This window comes from Podarcis gaigeae (assembly GCF_964106915.1).
Source record: "Podarcis gaigeae genome assembly, chromosome: 8".
NCBI lineage: Eukaryota > Metazoa > Chordata > Lepidosauria > Squamata > Lacertidae > Podarcis > Podarcis gaigeae.
The window spans coordinates 63,665,338-63,689,780 of NC_139684.1; the positions used below are offsets into that span (position 1 = coordinate 63,665,338).

The 24,443-nt window shown below is 45.7% G+C and overlaps 1 protein-coding gene across 2 annotated transcripts in view; it reads left to right on the forward strand.

Moving 5' to 3' along the window:
* Positions 1-24,443, forward strand: part of SELENON (selenoprotein N) — a 31,441-nt gene continuing 6,998 nt past the window's right edge. For both annotated transcript variants that reach the window (XR_014567298.1, XM_083751743.1), the window contains exons 1-11: positions 1-338; positions 8,645-8,762; positions 15,546-15,676; positions 16,032-16,244; positions 17,271-17,395; positions 18,449-18,586; positions 20,915-20,996; positions 21,771-21,959; positions 23,332-23,437; positions 23,674-23,786; positions 24,005-24,106. Coding sequence is in view for 1 of the 2 variants with exons in the window: in XM_083751743.1 (XP_083607869.1) it covers positions 120-338; positions 8,645-8,762; positions 15,546-15,676; positions 16,032-16,244; positions 17,271-17,395; positions 18,449-18,586; positions 20,915-20,996; positions 21,771-21,959; positions 23,332-23,437; positions 23,674-23,786; positions 24,005-24,106 (1,536 nt within the window). In the remaining variant the exon portion in view is untranslated. The remainder of the gene's footprint in view (positions 339-8,644; positions 8,763-15,545; positions 15,677-16,031; positions 16,245-17,270; positions 17,396-18,448; positions 18,587-20,914; positions 20,997-21,770; positions 21,960-23,331; positions 23,438-23,673; positions 23,787-24,004; positions 24,107-24,443) is intronic.

Genomic DNA, 24,443 nt, shown 5'->3' on the forward strand with positions numbered 1-24,443 from the left:
TCTGTGGGCCGAGCGGGCCGCGGCTCTGCCTCTCTGGCGCCTCCTCAGCCAGGCGAGGCTACGCGAGGCGGGAGCGAGCCAGGAAAACGGGGCCTCGGAAGCGGCCGTGGCGGCGGGCGATGGCCCGGGGAGAAGAGGGGCGCCCCAGGCCCCCCGAGGCCTCGCCGCCCCGCGCTCCGCCAGAAACGGCGCCCGGCGAGGCCGAGCGCGAGGCCGGCGGCGGGAGTTCCCGGCGCCTTCCTCCGCCGCGTTTGCCCCGGCTGGGCCTGGCCTTGGCGCTGGTGGCGGCCCTGCTGGCCGCGAAGTACTATCGGGACTCGGAGGTGGCCCGGCGGCAGGTACCGCGGGGGACGGAGAAATCTTTGCGAGGCGCCTGCGGGGAGGGATGCTGGAAGTCGGGGCTGCTTGGGGGGCAGCGAAGGGGAGAATGAGCGGGATCGGGGCTGGTCTTGTGCGGCTAAGAAGTTGGCGGGCAAAAAAAGGCATTTCGGGGGTGCCTTTTGTTTTGCATTTGGGGAGCCTTTAGTTTTGCAATCTGTGTCTAGTGCAGCCTCAGAGCTGCCTGTTCAGAAAGGAAGCCTCGTGACTTCCAAGTAAAGTGTGTATCGCATTGCAACTTCACAGTGCCGTCCTCTCCCAAGTCCCGAGTGGGATTTTTCAGCGGGATATACCAGTGAATAGGCTGGTAGCCTGAGGTTTGCAATCGTGCGTACGTGAGTTTGGGGGAAAGTCCGCTTGAATCCCACGGGGCTCACTTCTGCGTAGACGTGCATACGCTTGCACTGTAAATATACCTCGCATAACATTTAATGAATGTAGGCAATTAACAGCCACAGGGATGGGATCGCCGTCATTGCTCATCTTCCCTAACACTAGTCATCCAATGAAGCACAATGGTGGGAGATTCACAGGCACAAATTTAATCACCCCGTACAATCCAGATGTTGAACTACAACTCCCACCAACCCAAGCCCATCCGATATGGTGGCTGGTAGGAGCTGATGGAAGTTGTAGTCGAACAACATAATATGGGAACAAAATAAAAAAATTCCTTCCAGTAGCACTGGCACTTCCCACTTGAAAATACTTAAATCTAGTTCTGCATCACACACCAGTAGCACCTTAACATAATATGGGGTGCACCACAATATCTGCCCCTGTGGTACATAGTTAAACTATGGGATTTGTTGCCACAAGATCTGATGATGGCTACAGGCTTAGATGATGTTAACATGGTGTGTGTGATATGTTCATGAAAGGTTTGTTGGGGCTATTAGCTCTAACAGCTACCTAGAAACCTCTGTGTTTGTAGGCATTATATATCTGAATGCCAGTTGCTGTGGTGGGGGCCGTCTTGTCATGGTTGTGGGCTTCCTAGAGTATCTGGTGTGTGATGCAGAATTAGATTTACCGGTAAGTATTTCCAAGTGGGAAGTGCCAGGCGCTGCCCAGGAATTTGAGGAAAACAAAAGTCATGGATGCTTCAGTTGAGATTCCTGCATTGCAGAGGGTTGGACTAGATGACCCTTGGAGTCCCTTCCAACTCCACAATTCTATGATCTCCAGTGCCAGAGGCAGCACGCCTCTAAGACTGTGTGCACACCATACTTCAAAGCACATATAAAGTGCGTGCACACTACAAGAATCCTGGGAACTGAAGGATGCTTGAAAATACAGGATTCTTTTTGGGTGGGTGGGTGCTTCAGAAGTGCTTTAAATGTATGGTGTGTATGCATCCAGAATATGAGTTACTGGGGAATGACAGTGAGAGAGAGCTGTGGTGCTCATGTCCTGCACAAGGGCTTCCCATAGACATCTGGGATGGTCACTGTGGGAACTGAATGCTTCACTAGATGGGTTCTTAGTCTGGTGCTACAGAGCTCTTCCTGAGTGAGGATATCCTATAATTCTTATTGACAGATAAGCACTGTTTTTATGTGAACAGGGAAACATTATTGGTGGTTCTTTTCCTCAATACTTTGAAGCAAGCTTTTTTGTAGACTATGGTCAAGGCCAGATTAATACCCTAAATGCTGTCCTGTTTGTTTATGTGCAAGCTAAGAAGTCAAGTTTTCTCCTTGCCTGTCCATCATATTGGGCATGCCTATATTACAAATGTAAACTGTTTTTATCAGTCTCCCCCTGGCTGCTCCCCACAAACTCTTAGGGAGTTCTGAGAGGGTGCTTGGGATCTTTATCAAATGATAAATCCCAGGATTATTTGCAGGAGACCGTGATGCTGTTATAAATAAGCCAATGTATTTTCCATATAGATGAATCCAGAGAGTGTGGCCACTTGCTCTGTCAGTAGGGAGAATAGCCGCCAGAGCAAGAAATGTACTTACAGAGGAGAATAGAGATTTTCAGCTTCTGCAAGAGCTGCTGTATTCTTTGATGTTTGGCAGTGCAGTCTGGGAGAAGAGAGAGGGTGTTTCTCTCAGCTCCAGGCTTCCTTTCCCATGCTTTTCTTTTGTTTCCTTCCTATGAGCAGAAGCAATGTGGTATCAAGGCCAGCTCTAGGTTTTGGGCGGTCCCTTTGGCAAGATGCTCAGTTGGTTAGAGTGTGGTGCTGATAATACCAAGGTTGCAAGTTTAATCCCTGTATAGACAGCTGCATATTCCTTCATTGCAGGGGGTTGGACTAGATGATCCTCAGGGTCCCTTCCAACTCTACAATTCTATGATTCTATGACCCTTTTCCTCAGAGAGTGGGCCCATCTCCTCCCTGCCACTATCATAAGAACATAACATACATAAGTGTCAGGAATTCAGCCTACACTCAAGTAGGACCCTGACAGAGACACATGCCCAACTGGCATGTTCTCTCCCTCCTGTTCGATCGTTTGGGAGCTTCAAAAGCTTTCTTCTGCCCGAACATCACAGCGACCAATGCCAACCAACACTGGCACACTTAGGGATTCACAGAGTTTGCGCAACTTGCGTAACAGACCTCAGCAACTCAGCATTTTGGCTAATCTACTTTATTTACATATAAACACACACAGAGCACTGCAACATGGCTCCCTCTCTCTCTAGCATCAGACAGCAAAGAGGAAAAAAACAAAGGACAATAGTCCCACTTCACGGAACAAAGTAACACAAACATCCTGTTTCTGTCACTTCCCACTCTGTGGAGTCAAAACATACACCGTTATGTGATAGACAAAAATCCTATGACTGCAATCATGGAGCAGGAATTCTAACAATAAGAAGAACCCTGCTGGATCAGGTCAAAACCCAATCTGGACCAATATCATGTTCTCACAGTGGCCAACCAGATGCCTGTGGGACCTGGACACAAGAACACTCTACCCTCCAGCTTTTTCCAGCCATTGGTATTCAGAAGTATTGCTGCCAGTGCCTACAACTGTGTAGGCAGAGTATAGTCACCATGGCTAGGAGCCTTTGATAGTCTTCTCCTCCATGAATTTGTCTAATCTTTTAAAGCCACCCACACTGGTGGTCATCATTGCTCCTTGTGGGAGCATATTGCATCCTTTAACTATGGGCTGCTTGAAGAAGTCTTCCTTTTGTCTGTCCTGAATCTTCAAACATTCAGCTTGTTTGGATGTCCATGAGATCTAGTGTTAGAGGAGAGAGAGAGAGAAACCCCTTCTTTCTATCCACTCTCTCCATGCATAATTTTATATACTTCTACACATCACCACTGACCATGAAGTGCACCTGACAATAGCCTTGACCCACTGCCAGAGATGTCCTCGCCCCTGGTACCTAGTGGCGTCTGGGCCCTCTGCTAGGCTTTCAGCTCCAACTTGAGCTTCCAGCTTCTTCTGAATCCAGGCTTTGTGTCCCTTGCCAGCTTGTCTTTGCTTTTTGTCTTCTTGGTGCAGCCCTGGTTCTGCCCTACAAGACACTTGAGTGCTTTCCTGACGGTAATTGACAAGAGCAGCACCTTCCAGGCAGCATTAGCATCCTTTTAGGCTGGCAGGCGGCAGATGGAAAATAAACGGGTTTGGGAGCTGTGGGAACACTAATGGTGTCACAGGCAGCACAGAATCACTGCAGCTTGAACTGCGGAGAGGAGACTCGTTGCACAGGGAGGCGGAGACTCCTTGGCTGCAGGGAAGAGAGCAGAGTAGCCAACGGAAATGCAACTTGTATGAATCCACCCAAGGCTGTGCCTCATCAGCCTAGAAATGGGCTTGCTGGTGTTGGCAATCCCTCCCATTTGCTATATGTAAGGGATTGGCCTGAGTCTCTAATATCCTTAAAACAGACTAAATGAAGCAAAATTTTGCACCACTGCAATCGGAGTGAGCTTAGCTTGAAAGAATGCAATGAGAACTTCGCCCTGATCTGGCTTATGGAAGCTGGAGCAAGAAAGTTAGCTGTGACTATTATTTAATACTTTACAGCCTCCCCATGTTTTAGGAGTGCATGACATGACCTCTCCCATTTCTGTCAATGTGGATTGTGCAGTAGAAATTTCTGAATGAATTCCGCCCAGCTGAATGTTAAATGTAAGGGATTTTGTCCTGCTCAACGCTAAGAAGCTGGGATGTGCTGTTGTAGGGTTACACCAGGCTTTTGGTGAGTTGGGAAGGAATGTTTCCCAGTGCTTAAAACTCTCCACTTTTTCTGACCCAGGGAATGCAAATCATCTTCACTTTGCCCAAGTCAGTGTATAGCTTGGATTTCTTGAGTTCAAGAATTAAGAAATGTTTTGGTATGGAAAATACTTTGTCGTTGAGGAAGCTCATTGGTAGAGCCCATGGGTTGCATCTGATGCTAGTGCTACACAGAGTAAACCCATTGAAATAAATAGACATGGCTAACATGGGTCCATTGTTTTTAATAGGTCTACTCTAAGGAGAACTTCTTTTGCATACAGCGCAAAAGAACCCAGATTTATCTCCAGGAAGGGCCCCAGTCAGAAACCCTGCAGAGCAAGATGGACCAATGGGTCTGGCTAATCACAAACCTTCCTGTGCAGGAGGTTTTCCAGGATTTTACGAGAAAGGAGCATAGCTCAGTGATAGAGCACCTGCTTAGCATCCAGAATCCCCATCATCTCTGAATAGACTCCTCTGTGAAACTCTGGAGAGCTGCTACTACTCAGCATGGACTATACTGAGTCAATGGTAGCGCACCATGTTCGTCTAGTCACAATCAGTTCATTTATATATTAGGTTTCCTACACATGCATTGTGCTCGAAGCAGTTCACTGAAAATAATGTGGCAGCAGTCTAAATACAATTAACAGCACCTTCTTATTGGTGATGCCTTCCTTGCCTTAAAAAGGTAAAGGTAAAGGTACCCCTGACCGTTAGGTCCAGTCGTGGACAACTCTAGGGTTGCACGCTCATCTCGCTCTATAGGCCGAGGTAGCCAGCGTATGTCTGCAGACAGCTTCCGAGTCATGACTAAGCTGCTTCTGGAGAACCAGAACAGTGCACCGAAACGCTGTTTACTTCCCGCCAAAGCGGTACCTATTTAACTACTTACACTTTGACGTGCTTTCGAACTGCTAGGGGGGCAGGAGCTCAGACCAAACCGGCAAGCCCTAGGCTCTGTGGTTTAGACCACAGCTCCACCCACGTCTTTGCCTTAGCATACCTTAATTTGCTGTTCAAAGAGTGAAGAAGCTAGGAGGGCTGCCCTTAGAGGCTTTTCTGCAGCAGAAAGTCCAAATAGCAGCTTCCAGGTATGCACTTTCAATGACATAGGGCACAAGGCCAGGATTGTGGCCCAGGTGCGAAATCAACCCACCTCCTTTAACGGCAGCACCTTGCTTTGCATCATTTCAGCGCTCCCTCTAGAATGAGGGTGGGGGACCTCAGCGCTAGGGGCCAAATGCAACCTTCCAGGCCTCACCACCTGACCTTTAAGACTCTACCCAAGCCACAACCCTCCCCAGCCCTGCTTTGCACCCCTTTGGAGTGTTTTTGCCTTTACAGGAATGTGTCCTTGGATTGCAATACAGTACAGTGGTGCCTCGCAAGACGGAAAACCCGCTAGACGAAAGGGTTTTCCGTTTTGGAGGCGCTTCGCAAAACGAATTTCCCTATGGGCTTGCTTTGCAAGACGAAAATGTCTTGCGAGTTCCTGTGGGGTTTTTTTTTCCTTTTCCCCTCCTTTTTCTAAGCTGCTAAGCCGCTTATCAGCTGATCCGCTAAGCCGATAAGCCGCTAAAAGCCGCTAAGCCACTAATAGCGCTAATCCGCTAAGCCGTCAATGGGCTTGCTTCGCAAGACGAAAAAACCGCTAGACGAAGAGAATCGTGGAACGGATTCTTTTCATCTTGCGAGGCACCACTGTAGTACCTTGGTTTACAACCATGATCCGTTCCGGAGGTCCGGTTGTAAACCAAAACAGGTTGTAATCCAAGGCGCACCAATGAGGCCTCCCCAAAAAATGGGTTGTAATAAAAAAAAAAAGGGACACACACTTCCGGGTTTGACATGGTTGTAATCCAAAACAGTTGTAATCCAAAGCGCTTGCAAACGAAGGTACCACTGTAATGCCTATTGCTTTCCTGGATGGAGGCTAGAGATTGGTGTTTGTAGAAACCAACCTACTGTACAAAGGTAAAATTTGCAGTCCATGCTCCACCCATTTTTGCATTTGGCCTACCCACTGGAAGGCTGCCCAGAAGGGAATGCAACCCTTGAACTGGGAAAAGTTCCTCCTACCCGTACTCTGGAATTTAAGGCTCTCTGGGCACTCCTCTTCCTCTGAGAGCTTAGCTGGCAGAACTGAAACATGTAAGGCTGGGGTTCCTGGATTGCTGGCTTCACTGTTACTTCAGTTCGCATGCATCTTCACATGCTTCAACTGCCCCCAACTCCTCAGTTCTGTGACTTGAGAGCCAGCGTGGTGTAGTGGTTAAGAGCGGTGGACTCGTAATCTGGTGAACCGGGTTCGCATCTCCGCTCCTCCACATGCAGCTGCTGGGTGACCTTGGGCCAGTCACACTTCTCTGAAGTCTCTCAGCCCCACTCACCTCACAGAGTGTTTGTTGTGGGGGAGGAAGGGAAAGGAGAATGTAAGCCGCTTTGAGACTCCTGAAGGGGAGTGAAAGGCGGAATATCAAATCCAATCTCTTCTTCTTCTTCTACTTTAGACAGTCATGTTTTATTGCCATATAGGAATTGCCGCTCTGCTGTCAGCGCCACTTGGAAACCCAAGTAGCCTGAAGTGGTCTCAATATCCACCCAAACTACTGCACTTTCCACATTCACAGTGTGTCCATAGCCTTAATTTGGATTTAGAGCTGCTTCCTGGTGCGTTTCGGAACGTGAAATGTGACTGTAACCTTTACGGTTCATGCACGGGGTTGGTTATATAAGTCCATGCTATCAGATGAGTGCAGATCACGCTCCACGGTTCACTGGCCAGCGCTGAGCCAAACAAAAATATCTGCAGGTCTGCCAGCTACCTGTGGACAATTCCCTGACAGTTCGGGTGAGTCTGATGTGATTTCCATGGCAGGGATGCTCCTTGACTTACAAATAGGGTGTGGATTATTTAGGTAGGTTTTCCTTAAGGAAAAAGAAAGAAAAGACTTTCATATTTTTCTTCTTGCAAAATCAAATGTGATTCATGTGTGCCAGTTTGGGTCCCAACCATGCAGGGAGACCAATCCCTACTCCAAAGAGAGTCTAACTAAGCAGTGAAGAATGTAAGGAAGTCTCTGTTGGATTCAACCAAGGCCCTCCTATCTAGACCTTTTCTCCAGAGAGAGAGAAGGAAAGCAGAACCACTCCACCAACTCGCAGCTCTTGCCTGTCCTTGAATTGTTTCCAGTTAATCCAGGAGTAGGCAGTGTGGCACCCTCAAGATGTTTCTGGATTCCAGCTCCCATCATCCATGACTTTTAGCAGTGCTGGCTGGGGCTGATGGGAACTAGAGTCCAACAACATCTGTTCTGTTCAAAATTGGGGGAGCACCCTCCTCCAACCTTTAAAGTTGTGAGATCAGATCACTGATCTCTTGCATCTCCTCTGTTTGGAACCTCAGCCCGCTTAATACAGAGGTACCTCAGGTTACATACGCTTCAGGTTACATACGCTTCAGGTTACACACTCCGCTAAGCCAGAAATAGTGCTTCAGGATAAGAACAGAAATCGTGCTCCGGTGGCATGGCAGCAGCAGGAGGCCCCATTAGCTAAAGTGGTGCTTCAGGTTAAGAACAGTTTCAGGTTAAGTACGGACCTCTGGAACGAATTAAGTACTTAACCTGAGGTACCACTGTATATCCAGTGAAGCGTTCTCCTGCCTCCCAAAAGACATGTCAGAGATATTGGGTAGTTTCACAGGTGCCAGAGCAGATTTGTGGTTCTCTAAGCTCAGGTTATAAGTTGAATTGAAATATTTTAATTTAAATTGAATTAATTTAATTTGAATGGCTTCTGAATTATGTATGCTAAACTATTAATTTTATTGTATAGTTTATATTCATTGTTTCAAATTATATGCCTCCCCCCCCGGGGGGGTAGAAGTTCTTATTTTAATTCCACACAGAGCCATGTAAATAAATGTATTATTATTTCAGGCTATATGCCTAACTCCATTTACCTGGCAGTAAGATCCATTGAATTCAGCAGGACCTGCTTATGAGTAGACATGGTCAGGCTTGCATTGTAACTTGTGCATATCAACATCTCTCTTATTTCCCAAACAGGAGACAGCCCTGAAATCTTTGGGAAACGAAGGTCTTTTCCTGTTTGCGTCCCTGGATACGAACAATGACCTGTACATCAGTCCTGAGGAGTTCAAACCAATTGCAGAGAAGCTAACTGGTAGGCATCTAATTTTTTGAGTAGACAAATATATGTTCATCTTGCTTTTTTAAAAAACAAACAAACACCAAAACCATGATCCTTGAGCACACATTGTCTAGTTCTTGCATTGGGTTTGTCACTCATTCATTGTCTGCTTAATTCACGGAGGAGAGGACAACGACATTCCAGCCATTTTTTTTCCAGCTGGAAAAATGAAGTGATAATCCAGACCAGGCTTTCCTAACCTGGTCCCCTCTGGCTATTTTGGACTACAATGCCCATCAGCCCTAGCTGGCACAGTTGTGTCAGCTGGGGCTGATGGGAGTTTTAGTTCAAAATAGCCAGATGCCAATAGGTAAGCAAAAAGCGTTTGAAACCATCTCATTCTCTTGTTACCACTGGTTCCCTAGGCAGGCGTGGAACTGCTGTTATAGGTCTCCCAGTGCTGGTGAAATTGGGTTCGAAATCAAAGCACCCCAGGGGAAGAGGGCCAAGCTTCCAGAGATAGGGCACGTCCAGTGGTGGTTCCAAGAGCAAAAGAGCAGCAAACATCTAGTGAAAATGAACAGTTAGTAAGAGTTATGCATGGGTAAGATTCTATTTTATTTTTACTTTTAAGAAACATTCTTAACCTGTGCTATGACTATGTGGTCCCCAAGGCTGCTTGCAACTCGTCACGTACAGCGATGGTGTCATAAAAAGGCAAAACAATTAACATATAAGATAGATGAGAAATCCCAAGTACAGGATCATAAAACCTTGCGCAGCGGGGGACAGCATAAAACAGAATTGCTCATTAATCTCTCATCATTAAAAGCCCAGGAAAAAAGGAACAGATCTTTGCCAGGGACCTAAATGCCACTAAAGTGCATGCATTTTAAAGGTCAGCCTTAAATATGTGCCTTTCACGGTATATATATATGTCAGGATCCCATCTGACCCATGACCTTTCCCCCGGAAGAGGCTTGGGACTCTGCAGAGAACCTCACTGCACCTGAGGACCTGGAGGAACTTGCAATAGTCCCAAGGCAGACTGAACGGTCCCATCTTGCTTGGGCTACCCCAATTATCTCTTCTCACCACATCCCAAGCCCCTCCTTGGTCCCCAATTTCCCCCTTTGATTTTGAGCTAAAATGTCATTGCAGGGGGATCATGGGTGTCACATAGGTAAGTCTTCCCGTCTTGAGTCTCATTCAACTCACCATTTCCTCTTCTGGCTGCTGTTCCTTCTATGTTGGTCACATAAGGGAGCCATCCCAATCAGCGACCCTTTCTTAAACAGGATGACGTCACAGTGCTAAGTAGCCTATCCGATATGCCGTGTGATGACAGCACTGAAAACAATAGATGAATAAGTCAACATTTGGGGGGAAAGGAATGCCAAAAGTCACCAAGAAGGGGAGGTTGTTTTTCTTTTTGGGAACCAATGGAACTTTTTTTAAAAAAAAAACTATCTTTAGCTAAGCTCTGCTTTCATTGTGTGTGAGTACCATAGCTATTTGCATGGCTTAGGCTGCAATCCGATGTACACTGAGCTTGGAGGAAGCCTTGCTGAGCTGGGTCTAACGTCTGAGTAGAAATGCATAGGCTTGCACTGTTAAGCACTGTTAAGCCCAATGTCCAGGAAGCATTGATGACTACCTGAAAGCATCTGCTGATAGCAATTCAGCAGCCATTCCATGTTTCTTCTGGAGCAGCTGCTCAGGGACCTCATAGCAACCCGTGCAGCTCCATTAAGCATCAAGAGCAGCCAGGTGACCCAAATGAGTTTCAGGTCTTTGCAGAGACTGTTTTGAAAAGTGTGCCATCTTGAAGTCCCCCTTGGGCGTGCAAATGACCTGCCTCTTGGTGTTTTCTTGGAAAAACAAACATCATAAGCATATAAATACTGGAGATCTCTTGGCGGGTGGGTGGGGTGGGTGTTAGCTGCCGACAGCACACAACTGCTCTTGCCTTAATTCTCTTTGCTCAAGCCCTAGACTGATTTACACAACGAAAGGCTGCTAAGCTTTCTGTGTTTTTCGAAAGGCTTGTGCACCAGACGCCTCTTTCACAAAGGGCAATTTTTCTAAATCTGCGGTTCCTATTGTCGGACTTGCAGAACTGCACGCGTTGGCTTTGTCTGGGGCTTAAAGGGGATTCAGAGCAGCTGAATGCAAGAGATACTGCTCTGCAGTAATGTTACCAGAGACCTGGCGGGTGGCGAGACGCAAGCAATCTCGGGAATCTTTTTGCATACAGAAATTGCGGCGCTTCCACCTGCTGGCTACTTGTGGGCTTGATAGCGCTCGCTTGGGCAGTCCTCCCGATTGCTCTCACAGCCAGCGCAGAGGGGAGCGGGATTCAGGCATCCCTTGTTTCCTGCCCATCTGCAGAGCAGATAAAGGGGATTGTGACACCAGTGTGGGTTCTGCAGTCCTCACAGCTGGCTGCCTATTGTGCTTGCAAGAGCATGAACATTTCTGCCCCTGCGCTGTTGTGTCAGACAAAGAGCAGAAACAGTGGCTCTGTGGGCATGACCCTGTCAGCATCACCCTTGAGCCAGTGCCACAAACTGGACTCATACACTTCAGCCCCGAATGGGCTAGGCGAGCTGGGTAGCACTTCCAGAGACCACCTTCTGCACAGGAACAGGTCAAAGTGCTGTGGATTCACAGCTTAGAGTTGTGAGCATCGGATTCACTCCAACAAGAAGACAGTCGTCGCACAGCAGAGTATAGCAGAGTACAGCAGAGCATAAACGACTCGGAGAGCAGCTCTGTAGAATATCTTCTTTTATTCTATCTACAACTATAATACACAACTATGTACAGAGCTAAATGAGGTCTAAGCGAAAATGCTGAACTGCACTGAGTTTCTGCAGCTGCTCTTAGCAGCAACCTTATCCCTACACACGATCTGTAACACTCAGTCTCTCTCTCTCCGATACACACACACACTGACTGACTGACTGACTGACTGACTGACTGACTCTTTGATGTGGTGCTGGAGCAGAATAAGTAGAGAGCAGAACACTGCCCCTCCTCTCTGGAGAATCACCAGACTCATCAGGAGATCCTTGGATATGGGAGGGGTGAAATCTCCTCAGACCCAACACAGCAGCAACCAGTTTAGTCATCCTGGGAGATCAGGCTCTTCCCAGCCAAATTTCTCAGGGGCTGGCACCACAGTGTTTGCCCCCTCCCCAGGCTGAAAAACTTAGCCGCCAGGTACAGAGTGGTTCCTCCTGCTTGCAGCCAGGGGTAGGAAAAGTGGCTGCCTGGAATTAGACTGTATGATTGTCCACAGATCTCTCCTTGCCAGTCACAGCCTTGACATGCCCACTTGGTAAATGTAGCAGATCGGCAGCGCTCTCACAAAAACGATGTGTGCTGTTGCACACTCAAGCTGAGAACATGCACAAGAAATGAAAGAGCCTTGTTCAAAGCAGAATGCAAAGGAGTTGCTGGCGTTCTGTTGGTGCCCCCTGCTGCACAGAGATAGAACTGCTCAGCTGGATGCTTCGTTTTGCTCTTCATCCTTCCCAGCCTTAGGGCCAACGATACACCTTAGTAGTAGGAATGTGGGCCGAGCGTGTTTGGGTTTAGTTGTGCTTGTGGTGAAGTGAAAGCGTGATACCTTCATGAAGACGTGTGGGTTGCATCGTCTTGCAACCTAGGCATGTAGGCGAGCATTGGTGCAACCACCACGAATCCACACCCGTTCAGCCTGTGTCTTCAGCATGTCTCTGTCATCATGTAACACAGCAAAACTACTGCTCATCCTCTCCTGGTCTTTCAATGGCCAGTCGTTCTAGAGTACAGCAGAGGCAGGGGGAGAATAAGGCTGTTTATATTGTTCTGCCTAGCCTAGCTGCCCCCCAGTCCCTTCCCTCTTGGACTCCAAACAGCTGCTACCACCATCTGGGTGAGAGCCAAAGAAAGCAAGGCCCTTCCATTGACCTGTCTTGACAGCTATTCACCCTGGTTTCCGCCAGTTGATTCTCCTTCACAGGAACATAAGGAGAACCCTGCTGGATGGGGCCAATGGCCCATCTAGTCCAGCATTCTGTTCTCACAGTGGCCAACCAGGTGTCTCCATGGGAAGCCCTCCAGCAGGACCTGAATGTATCTGCAACTCTCCCCCTTGTGAGCCTCAGTAGAAGGCATACAGAGGAGGTGGTTTGTAGCCGTTGTGGCTAGCAGCCATTAGCATTACCCTCTGTGAATTTGACTGATTCTCTTTTGAAGTCATTCAAGCAGGTGGCCCCCATCAGCGCATCTCAGGAAAGCAAATTCCACAGTTTAAGTAAGCGCTGTGTTTGTCTGTCCTGAATCTTCCGGCATCTGGCTTCATTGGCTAGTCCTGAGAGCTAGAATTATGAGAAAGGAACCTTCCTGCCTTTTACAGTGGCACCTCGGGTTACAGAAGCTTCAGGTTCCATACACTTCAGGTTACAGACTCCGCTAACCCAGAAATAGTACCTCAGGTTACAGACTCCGCTAACCCAGAAATAGTACCTCAGGTTACAGACTCCGCTAACCCAGAAATAGTACCTCAGGTTAAGAACTTGGCTTCAGGATGAGAACAGAAATCACATGATGGTGGCGCAGCGGCAGCGGGAGGCCCCATTAATTAAAGTGGTGCTTCAGGTTAAGAACAGTTTCAGGTTAAGAACGGACCTCCAGAACGAATTAAGTTCTTAACCCGAGGTACCACTGTATTTTGCTTTTACTTTCTTTTCTTTCCTCCCTAAAGTGTCTTTTATTTACCTTTTAGCAGGGCCTGTGTGGTTTCCAGTTGTTGTACAATGCTTCACAATTTTTTGTGCTTTACAAATAGATGCATACATGAATTCAGCTTCTCAGGCAGAGTTTCTCAGTGTTTGCTATCTGACTCCATTGGGGATAGCACAGAAAAGGCAGTGCAGGGGAAATTACAGCTTTCTGCAGGACCAAGAGTATATCTGAATGCGTAGAGCTGGGATAAGAGACAGAGGAAGTAAAATTATATTTTTATTGAGCCCATTTCTTTCTGGAATGCTTCATTCCAATTTGCATGGTCATAAAGGGTGCTGTAATAAAAATAATTATTATAATAAATTCTTCTTATTGCTTTATTATAGAGTTGTAGAAAAACCAAGCTGGTTCATATCACAGTGAAATGAAAACAGTGCAGGAGGCATACAGACTGGTAGGGGATATGCAGACTTAAATGCGCTGAAAGTTTGACTATATATGGAATACTTTGTTTAATTTACCATATTTTTCGCCCTATAGGACGCACCGGCCCATAGGACGCACCTAGTTTTTTGGGGGGGAAATAAAGAGGGGAAATTATTCCCCCCCCCCAGCTGCGGATATCTGCCCGAAGCGCGGGGCGCTCTGCTTCAGCGCGCCCCGCGCTCTGGGCAAGCAGACTGCTATCCGCAGCCTAGGGAGCCTTGCGGGAACTCCCGCAGGGCTCCCTAGGCTGTGGGTGTCTGTCTGAAGCGCGGGCCGCTCTGCTTTGGCACGCTTCGTGCAGCAGGCTGCTATCCGCAGCCTAGGGAGCCCTGCAGGAACTCCCGTGGGCTCCCCAGGCTTGCTGATAGCTTCCTGAAGCCTGGAGAGCGAGAGGGGTCGGTGCGCACCGACCCCTCTCACTCTCCACGCTTCAGCGAAAGCCTGCATTTGCCTCATAGGATGCACACAGATTTCCCCTTCATTTTTGGAGTGGAAAAAGTGCATCCTATAGGGCAAAAAATACGGTATTTAATTTATTTCATAAAATTTATATACCGTTTGATTATAAAAATAAAAAACCTCAAAGAAGTTTACAGAAAGAAGAAAGGAATAAAATTGCTAGTAAAAACAATTACTGTACAACAGTTGCTGAAAACGCTTAGAACTTTGAAACTTGCAATAAACTAAGAAACTCATCAGCATTCTAGATACCTGAATAGGCTCCTCTAAACAGAAATGTTTTTAGCAGGGGCCTAAAAGAGTAAAGTGAAGATGACCATCCTGATATCATTAGACAGGGAGTTCCAAAGTGTAGGTTCTGCCACAATGAAATATCGATTTCTTACAAATGAGGAAAATATTATATAGCACCTGCAGCAGTGTCAGTTCTGAAAATTAAAGTAGCCAAATGGGCATATAAGGAGCAAGGAGATCTCACAGGTAAGCCAGTGCCAGGTTTAAAGTAATACTGGGTTTTTAAAAGTTGTGCAAAATTTTTGTATAGCTTTTTCTTATTCGCGTATCTATTTAAATTTTAATATAGTAATTGTATTTTCATAGCAGTGGTATGCATACAAATGAATGGATTTATTTATTTTTTATGCTGTAGTTTTATAAGCAATCATTAATATTAAGAATACATAATGATTTTAAGTCACAAGCTGCAGTATAATAATCCACATGAAAACTGTTATATGCATTGGGGGGAAATAGTATTTTCTTTCAGTAATTTAAATAGTGGAACTTGCAGTTTTCAATGCAATATGTTGCAGCATTTGTAATAGGAACTATAATAGATTCACTGTGGCAGTGTGTTTTTTTCTTAATGTAATTTGGATGGTTACTTCTTCAATTGGATTCATAGGTCACCAATAACGTTATGTTAATAATAACACTATGGATGGATCTAGACACATCGAAGAAGCATTTCATTTAAACATGTTGTAAACTTTGTATGAGAAATCGGGTTTGCAAAGACAGAACTCCACAGCGCCATCTGGTGTCACAGTGTTATAATGCTTTTTCTTTGCCAGTGTAGCTGAGTCCTATGTTAATGAAATGCATACATAAATCTTGTAACCCTTGATCTGTTTTCAGGCATTGCTCCAGTAACTGGGATTGAGGAAGAAGAGATATTGGATCCCAATGGGGAGACTCTTTCTATCATTGCAAAATTCCAGCCCTTGCTTATGGACACAATGACAAAGAGCAAAGACGGTTTCCTTGGAGTGAGTATCACATTTAATTAGCGCTGCAAGTTTTAATCAGTAGATCAATCAACTAGAAGCATTAGTGGATTGATACGAAGGCTGGTCCAGTTTTAACCATCAGGTCAATGAATTAAATGTGTGCTTGTTTTTCGTTTGCTCCAATTATATTGCTGTAACTGGGAACGTAAAATAAAGTGCTAGGCAGTCTTTCCTTCTACTAATAGCTTTGTTCAGGCATTGCACCAAACCGTGATTAAGAAGGCTTAAGTATGGAGTAATGGTGTAATATCTGAATGTCTTGTGATCCGTCAGCCTCCTAAAGTGGAAGAGGCTTCACAGGGCTGCTTCCTAACGTATCTTTCTGCCTCTGCAGATTTCTCACATTGCCCTTTCTGGGCTTCGCAACTGGACGGTTCCGGCTTCCCCTCTGAGCTTGATGTTCGCCCAGCAATTCAAGGCCTTCCTTCCGCCAAAGAATAAACTGGAACTTGCTGATCCTTGGTGGGTGATTCCCAGTGAGCTGAACATCTTTACTGGGTACCTTCCCAACAACCGTTTCTACCCCCCAGCCCCCAAGGGGAAAGAGGTAGGCAAAGTGTTCATCATTGCCATCAATTGGAAGGCTAGGGAGTAGTAACGATGGATCATGTTTTGAGTGTTCAGAGTGCTTCATAGACGGCCTCCTTGCAATCCCATCTAAATCTTTATTGCTTGGCCAAAAGCCATCTGCAGCTATAAGATAGCATGGTAAAAAGTGGGACACCGCTCAGCTATGGTGAAGACACAAACTAGTAAGAGAGCCCATTACTATATTCAGTGTAGATATACTTACATACAGGTAACTCTCAACTTTCACACATGTAACTTGTGCACATTCAGTTTTAGGTGCTTGGCAAAAAAAATAAAAATAGAAGCGGGGTGGAAAGGGGGCAGGCGGCTGACTTTGGCAATCCCACCTGCCATTGAATCCAATGTGCTTTGATTATATGCGATTTTGGCTTTATGCGCTGTCTCCAGAATGTAACCCTAGCATAAGTTAAGTGTCACCTGCGCACTGATCTACTTAGCAGAACTGCTGTATCCCTAGTTTGATGCTTAAGGACATGGATTCTGATAACAGCCTCTACTTCTTGGGGGCTCATATTAGTGCTTGCTGGCATTTGGATAACAGCGTCATGCGGACACTGAAAAATGTGAGCAGCGCTGATTCCTCAATAGACACCCTTTTGGGAGCACCCCAGATACGCAGGGTGGTTCACTCAATTCTAGCACATGGCTTGAGAGGAATTGGTAAAGGGACCTTCCTTGCATGTGATATTTTGAGTTCAGTGGCATCTGAAAAATACAGAACAGTGAAAACAAGCAGATCCATTTCCAGTCCTTGGCTGCCGTGTTCTGGAAAGATGGAATATGGCATCTTAAAGCTCACTAACAGCAATATTCAGAATGCTGGAGGCTATAAACGGTTGAAAGAGGCTAAGAAAACAGAGAAGATGACCTTCCTTAGTCAGGTGTGGTTATTGAACGTGGCCTTGAAGGGGAGTAGTTTTGAGGTCTTAGATTCACTGGCTGCAACCTGCTGTAATCCCCTGTACTTTCCCCCCCAACATAGGTCATCATTCACAAACTCTTGAGTATGTTCCATCCCCGGCCGTTTGTGAAAACTCGGTTTGCCCCTCAAGGAGCCGTGGCCTGCATCCAAGCTGTTGCCGAGTTCTACTATAAGATAGCTTTCAGGTAAAATTGCATAAGGGGAGGGCGCTTGCAGTTAGACTGGTTGAGTAAATGTTACCTTCGCATAACCTTTGCCATTTCCCCTGCCCCGTTTTCCTTTTCTGTCGTTTCTTCTATGCTGTGAGCCTGCAGGCAGGGACTGCTCTGTTTAATTGACTGTATGTAAGCCACTCTGGGAGTCTTTTTGGCCAGGGTACAAATGCTCATAACTACATGAATTGTTCTTATTCCCTGATCAGCTCTCCTTGCATTGATATGGGCCACATTTGTACATCTGCTTCCCTCTGCATAGATACTGGCTTGCTTTGCTCCTCCTTGCTCATGCTGGGGAGAAACAAACCATGTTCCCTGTCCAAACCAGGGTTCATGGGTTGTTTGACTCCAACACACCACAAGGGCTAGCTAATTGACATGGTTTATTTGTAGTGCAAATCCCAGGGATCATGGGCTATTTCTCCCTAGCATGGGGAGGAGTGAAGCAGAACATTCAACTCATGCACAGTAAACCATGGTTTAGAGCTTACTCACAGTGACGTGCTATAGCTGCCGTTAAGCAATATCACAGGAGTTGCATGGACCATGTGGGTACTCCCCACATCAGCAGTGTCCTCTGTGGGAGCCGCTTGGTGTTGGCATGGGAAGCCCCCATGTGATCCAAGCGACCAGTGAGATGCAGAGTTTCATATATTGATGCAAGAACACTACAAAGATACATTAGACTTCAAACCATAGTGATGGCTCCATCTTAGGAGGAAGGCCTGGGTGTTTCCAACAAAAGATAGAGCAGCTGCCCAGCATACTTCCCATCCAGAAATCTGTTGCAGAACTGCAAATATGGTAAATACAGGTAGTTCTACTGTATGTGCAGATGTTGGTGGAAGAGAAAGCGTCCTTTATGGGCGAGAGTTGTGTGGGACTCCAGGATATGGTCCCATGCTTTTGCCCCCAGCCTAGGCAAACACCATTAGCCACACAGCAACTGGGCCTACTCTTGGCTTTTTAGCCTTCCTCAGGACAGCTAATTGCTTGGTGACTTTCTCTCTTATTTTCTTCCAGGATCCATGCAGAGTTCCAACTAAATGAGCCTCCCGATTTCCCGTTCTGGTTTTCCCCTGCCCAGTTCACAGGCTACGTCGTCCTCTCCAAGGATTCCTCCCACGTTCGAGAATTCAAGCTGTTTGTTCCTAACAACAGGTGAGGGTTGCTCCATTTCAGGAGGGGATGAGTCCGCCTATCGGGACGAGGTGGAGCGGCTTTGTGCTTGGTGTGGAGAGAACAATCTGGCTCTTAATACGACTAAGACCAAGGAATTGGTGGTGGATTACAGGGAAAAAAAGGCGGACATTCAGCCCTTGTATATCAACGGGGAACGGGTGGAGAGGGTGGCGGAATTCAGGTTTTTGGGAGTGACTATCGATCAGGGCATGACTTGGAGCGCAAATACCACTGCTCTGGTGAAGAAGGCCCAGCAGAGAATTTATTTCCTCAGACTTTTAAAGAAGAACAATCTGAGTGAGAGACTGCTGGTGTCCTTCTACCGAGGCTCCATAGAGAGCATTCTCACATACTGTATTTGTGCCTGGTTCTCCAGCTGTACAGCTAGGAAGAGGAAGGTGCTCCAGAAGGTCATAACCACAGCCCAAAGGATTATTGGTCATCCCCTCCCATCTTTGGAAGAACTGTACGGTTCCCGTTGTCTTAGGAAAGCAAACAATATCCTGCAGGATGCATCTCACCCGGGACACAGTCTGTTTGTACTACTGCCTTCTGGCAGGAGATACAGAAACATCAAGTCAAGGACAAATAGACTGAAAAATAGTTTCTATCCAAGAGCTGTGGCCTTCTTAAATGCAGTAACTCAATAGTGTGACCTGGGAGTTTGATGGGTGTGGGTGTGGGTGTGGCTGGAATGTGGTTTGTTTGTTTGTTTGGTTGTTGTTGTTGTGTTGCTTTTGTTGTTTTTAAGGGATGGCATCCAATTTCGTTGCACTTGTGCAATGTTGCACTTGTGTAATGACAATAAAGAATCTATCTATCTATCTATCTATCTATCTATCTATCTATCTATCTATCTATTTCCAACATCTTCCGATTAGAGACAAACACACAAATGCCTTTTAACTTGAACGTGCAAGCTCCACACATTTGATTATTTTGCATTGTTCTACTTTAAGTCCAGCTTCTGAGATTTTCGTAATAAGTGTTTTGGAAGTTGTTCATTTGTAGTACAAGATCAGCTTCAGTTCTTAATAGATTTATAGCTGAAGGGTTGTCTCTTTAAGAACACAAGATAGGAACATAAGACTCCACCTAACGCTGAGTTAGACATTTGGTCCACCTAGCTAAGTAATGTCGATATTGACTGGCAGTGGCTCTCCAGTTTCAGGCAGCAGTCGCCCTCAGCCCTACTTGAAGATGCTGAGGGTCAAACCTGGGACTTTCTGCGTGGAAAACATGCTGTACCAGTGAGACCAGGCGCTTCCTCTTTCCCCAGTGAACCTGCACATGCACTTATGTCAGCACCAGAGGCCCTGCTCTGTGTCCCCAGGGCAGCTAAGGTTTGCTAGGTGAGCAGAATGCTCTCCTGAGAGATGCCCACCTGGCCTTACCACTGCTGGCCTCTTTGCAAGGAGCAAAGGCATGGAGTTGCATTCAGCTAAATCCTACTCAGGGTAAACCCAATGAAATGAATAAACCTAATTTCCTCATGTCCATTAAGTTCAATGGGTCTTCTCTAAGTAGGACTAGCATTGGATACTGCTACTGGCAATTAATTTATTTCATATACATACATACCCCTTTTCTCCCAAGGTGGTTTACGATTAAAGTTTTAAAATACTAATACAAACAAATGATATAGAATTTAGGCCAACAAACCAACAAATGTTCCCTTCAAGAACTGGTGGCGTGAGATCCCTGGCTTAGGCTTCCTTGCTTCTACCTTCCTCCAGGGCACACACGGGTCTAGAGTAGCTACAAAGAAAGCGGAGAGGGGCTACATCAGGGAGGAGGCACCTATGGTCATCCATTTGTTTTTGGACTACAGTTCCCATCATCCCTGGCCATTGCCCATGCTAGCTGGGGCCAGTGGGAATTGGGAGTCCCAACAAGATCTGGAGGGACACAAGTTCCCCATCTCTGGACTACCCCCAACATTGTATCAGGCCACTGATAGTCCTTCAGAAGCTGATGGTATGTTCTCCTTGCTTCTATACTTCTGTCTTCCATCAAGGTGCACAGGTATTTCTTTTTTAAAAAATCATCTAAGGAAGATGGCTATTTCAGCAGGCATTTAGCTAACTGTAAATTGATTCCATGCTGCTTCCTTGGGAGGTCTGGTGTTTGGGGTCTTCGTTTGTTGTTTCTTAATCGTTGCTTTCGAATTGTGTTATTTCATTGTAACCTACCTGAAGGTTTCCAGACTGAAGAGCAAGATAAAATATATTTTGATAAAATTAACAAACATTGTTTCAGCACATGTGGATATCCTGCACCTGACTTTTTCTGGCTTTTTCTCACCAGGTCTCTCAATGTAGACATGGAGTGGCTCTATGGTGCCCTAGAGAGCAGCAACATGGAAGTAGATATTGGATACTTGCCTCAGGTCAGTAGCGAGAATCGCATTTGGACTGTCTGTGCTGCTGTATTTACAGTACTGACCGATTCCATCTTATACATTTGCATGCCTGATTTGCATTGTTCTTTATATTCAAAAGAGTATAAAGCGAAAAGTTCAATTGTCTCCTTGGTTTTTGCAGTACATTTTGTTGAGTAGGAGTGGCTATTGATAGTGGTTGGTAATGGTTTGTTTTTAAATATTACAGTGCTTTGAAGTTTACATTGTAGACTACCCTGGGGTCACAGTGATGAAGAGTGGCTTAGAAGTTAGATAGATAGATAGATAGATAGATAGATAGATAGATAGATAGATAAATAGATGGTTGCAACGTGTCTTCTAGCCTTATAGGAATGGGACAGTAGCTTAGGATCTGCAGGTAGATGTTTAAGTGATTTGAAGTAGATTGGCAATGATTTCTGACCCCAAATTATTTAACAATGGCAATCCCCACCCCCTTTGCACAGCTGAAGTGGGAGAAAACCTGGAAGAAGGTAAGCAGAAGTGGATTTTTTGAATGGAAAACAAATTCTGGGCTCAGAATTCTTTAATTCCAATCATATTTATTTGGCACCTGGCTCAGTTGGACCTCAAGCAATCTAGTAAAAAGAAAAATGCGAAGTAGATCCCACAAACCCAATGTCTACTCACCGTGACTCTAGGCTGCATTCCACATCCCTGCGTGTGACATCTCTATAGCGCTGTCTGTTTTCTAGAGACCAGTGTATGTTCACTGAGAGTTAAGTGCCTTCTGTCTTGCAGATGGAACTGGAGTCTTTGGGGCCCTCGGTCCCTTCCATGATTCACGACGAAAACGGGAACGTGATTGACAGCAGAGACTCAGAAGGAGAACCAATTCAGTTCATATTTGAAGAGATCACCTGGCAGCGAGAAATAAGCTGGGAAGAGGCTGCCGGCAAACTGGAAGTTGCCATGTATCCATTTAAGAAAGTATGGAAAGAGCCTACCTTGCATCCCCTTAAACGTGATTAAGTTATTCTGCCAGCACTCATGTATGGAAGGGCTGATTCAGAGAGCCTTCCCAGCCTGATTTGGTGGTTGTGAAGGTGACCAGGCTCTGCAGTTATTGATGTCTGCTAACACAGCATCACAGCAGTTCTATCCAAGACTCTGGGATCTTTTAAATGACTGTACAGTACATCCTTTTGATGGATGAATGCAAATGTTGGCAGACACCACAGAGGAATTTTCTGACGGGAACCAGGTTTCTTAGGGCACAGGCAGGACCTTAAGTGCTGCATTGTTCATCCTTCCTGTTACCGTAAGTCCCTGGTGCCGTTTTAAAAAGATGAAAGTGATGGAGGTGTCTTGGAGGGCATTTTTCTGCTGCAAGCAGAGCAGGACACCCTGCAGGATTAGCACAGTACTTACCTTATCAGCAGGAAACACAAGACATGTGTGGCTTGTGGGAATTGAAACAAAGAGCAAATTTATAGCATGAGCTGTTAAACACTGTTCTCATCCATCCAGCAACCAGAACTACCCTTCCACATCTAATTAATCAGCTGAAAAATGTGTTTTTTTGGGGGGCAGGGTGTAGTAAAAGCAGCTTGTGAAAAAATGTGCAGTTTGAAGGGATTGTTTATGGTTAGCTGTTTCCTTAAGAAGCCTGGTTTTCCTTAAAGGGGCTCATCTGTTTGACTTGCTGTGCGACTTTTAAGGATTGTAATTAACCCATCTCTCACTTTAAAAAAAAGTGTCGTCATAGGCTATAAAGCTTTGTATTTAAGGACTAGCCTAGTAGCCGTAGGCAAGAAGGAATTGGCTCAGATGTAGCTAGAGACCAGAAAAATCTTTTCATGTACAGCAGCCCAAATGGTATAATGCTCAGAAATGGAAGGAGGGTACATTACCAACAAAGGAGGAATGGCAGGCGAAACTGATGGGGCATGCAGAAACGGCTAGTTTAACTAGTAGAATAAGAGACAAGGAAGAAAGAACTTTCAAGGAAGATTGGAAAAGATTTGTAGAATATATGAAAAATTATTGTAAGCAAATTAAGGCGTTAGAAAGATTAAGAGTAAATTCAGCAGTATAAAGTAAAGTGAGATAAAACTGAGAAAGAGAGAATACAGAACAACTAGAATATGCAGCGCTAAAGGGTAACTAAAACCATCCATGGAAGGGGTGGGGGGAGGGAAATCAATGTTAAATGTATGGTTTGCATTTTGGTAAATGTTAATGTGCAAGTGTGTGTGTGTATGGAATAGAATGTAAACAAGCAAACAGGCTGGTCAGGGGTGGACCAAGCTCTCTGTCCCTCATGTTTTCAACTTTTTCTGTTGCTTCTTTTGGTCTCAAGGTTTCCTACCTTCCCTTTACTGAAGCTTTTGAGAGAGCAAAATCTGAGAGTAAACTGGTGCACTCCATACTGTTGTGGGGAGCACTGGATGATCAGTCATGCTGAGGTAAGAGGGGCATTTCACATCACAGTTTGTTTTTAAAGGACATGTGAAAAAATCCAACTTCATATTAGGACCAGTAGTAGCAGTAGTAGTATTCCTTTCTCACATAATATGAAATATTAAAAAGATATAAACATATACAGTACATTATACAAATATAATAATAATAATATGTATTGGTGGGTTCCCCACCCCCTGCCCCACAAGCTAGTGTCCTTTTTCTTTCTGTCTCTGAGCAGGTTCAGGGCGAACTCTCCGGGAAACAGTCCTGGAAAGTTCGCCCATTCTCGCCTTCCTGAATGAGAGTTTCATCAGCACCTGGTCACTAGTGAAGGAGCTGGAGGAATTACAGGTAAGCATTCGGCTACACCAGCTTAGTGCCAATGGATGGTGCTGGCTTGTCAATACAAGGTGGTGGTGGCAGGTCAAGAATGGGTGCATCAAAACCCCACAAGCAACCTCACTAGCGCCTATTCTAGACATCCAAAGAAACTAGAGCTGTCAGTTTTGGACTAAGTAGGTGCTTTTTGTAACTGAAAGCAGTTTAAGACATGGATTTGTTTTCCACAGGCTAAGAGAGAGAACGAGGTCAACAGCAAACTCGCAGACCTGCACCTGGAAAAGTATAACTTCCCCGTGGAGATAATGATCTGTCTGCCCAATGGCACTGTGGTAGGGCTCTGGCTCCCATTTTTCCTTTGCTAATTCCTTCTTTTATGAATTTGTGGTGTCTGCTGGGGATGGCAGTTGTCTTCCTCTGATATGCTAGCAGCAGCAGCAGTAGCAGTAGCTGAGCATCTAATAGCTGCCTCTCAAGAGCTTAAAAACAGTTTCATTTTGGAGCAATACAAAGTACTTGTGCTAAGCAAGGCATTTACAGATTGAAGCTGTCAGGGCATTTCATAGTGATTGACTTTTTCTTGTTCTTTCCAAAAGCTCAGGAAACCAGGTCCATAAAAAGTCGGTAGGTTCACAAAGCGTGCTTCTTAATAGACACAGAATATTTCCG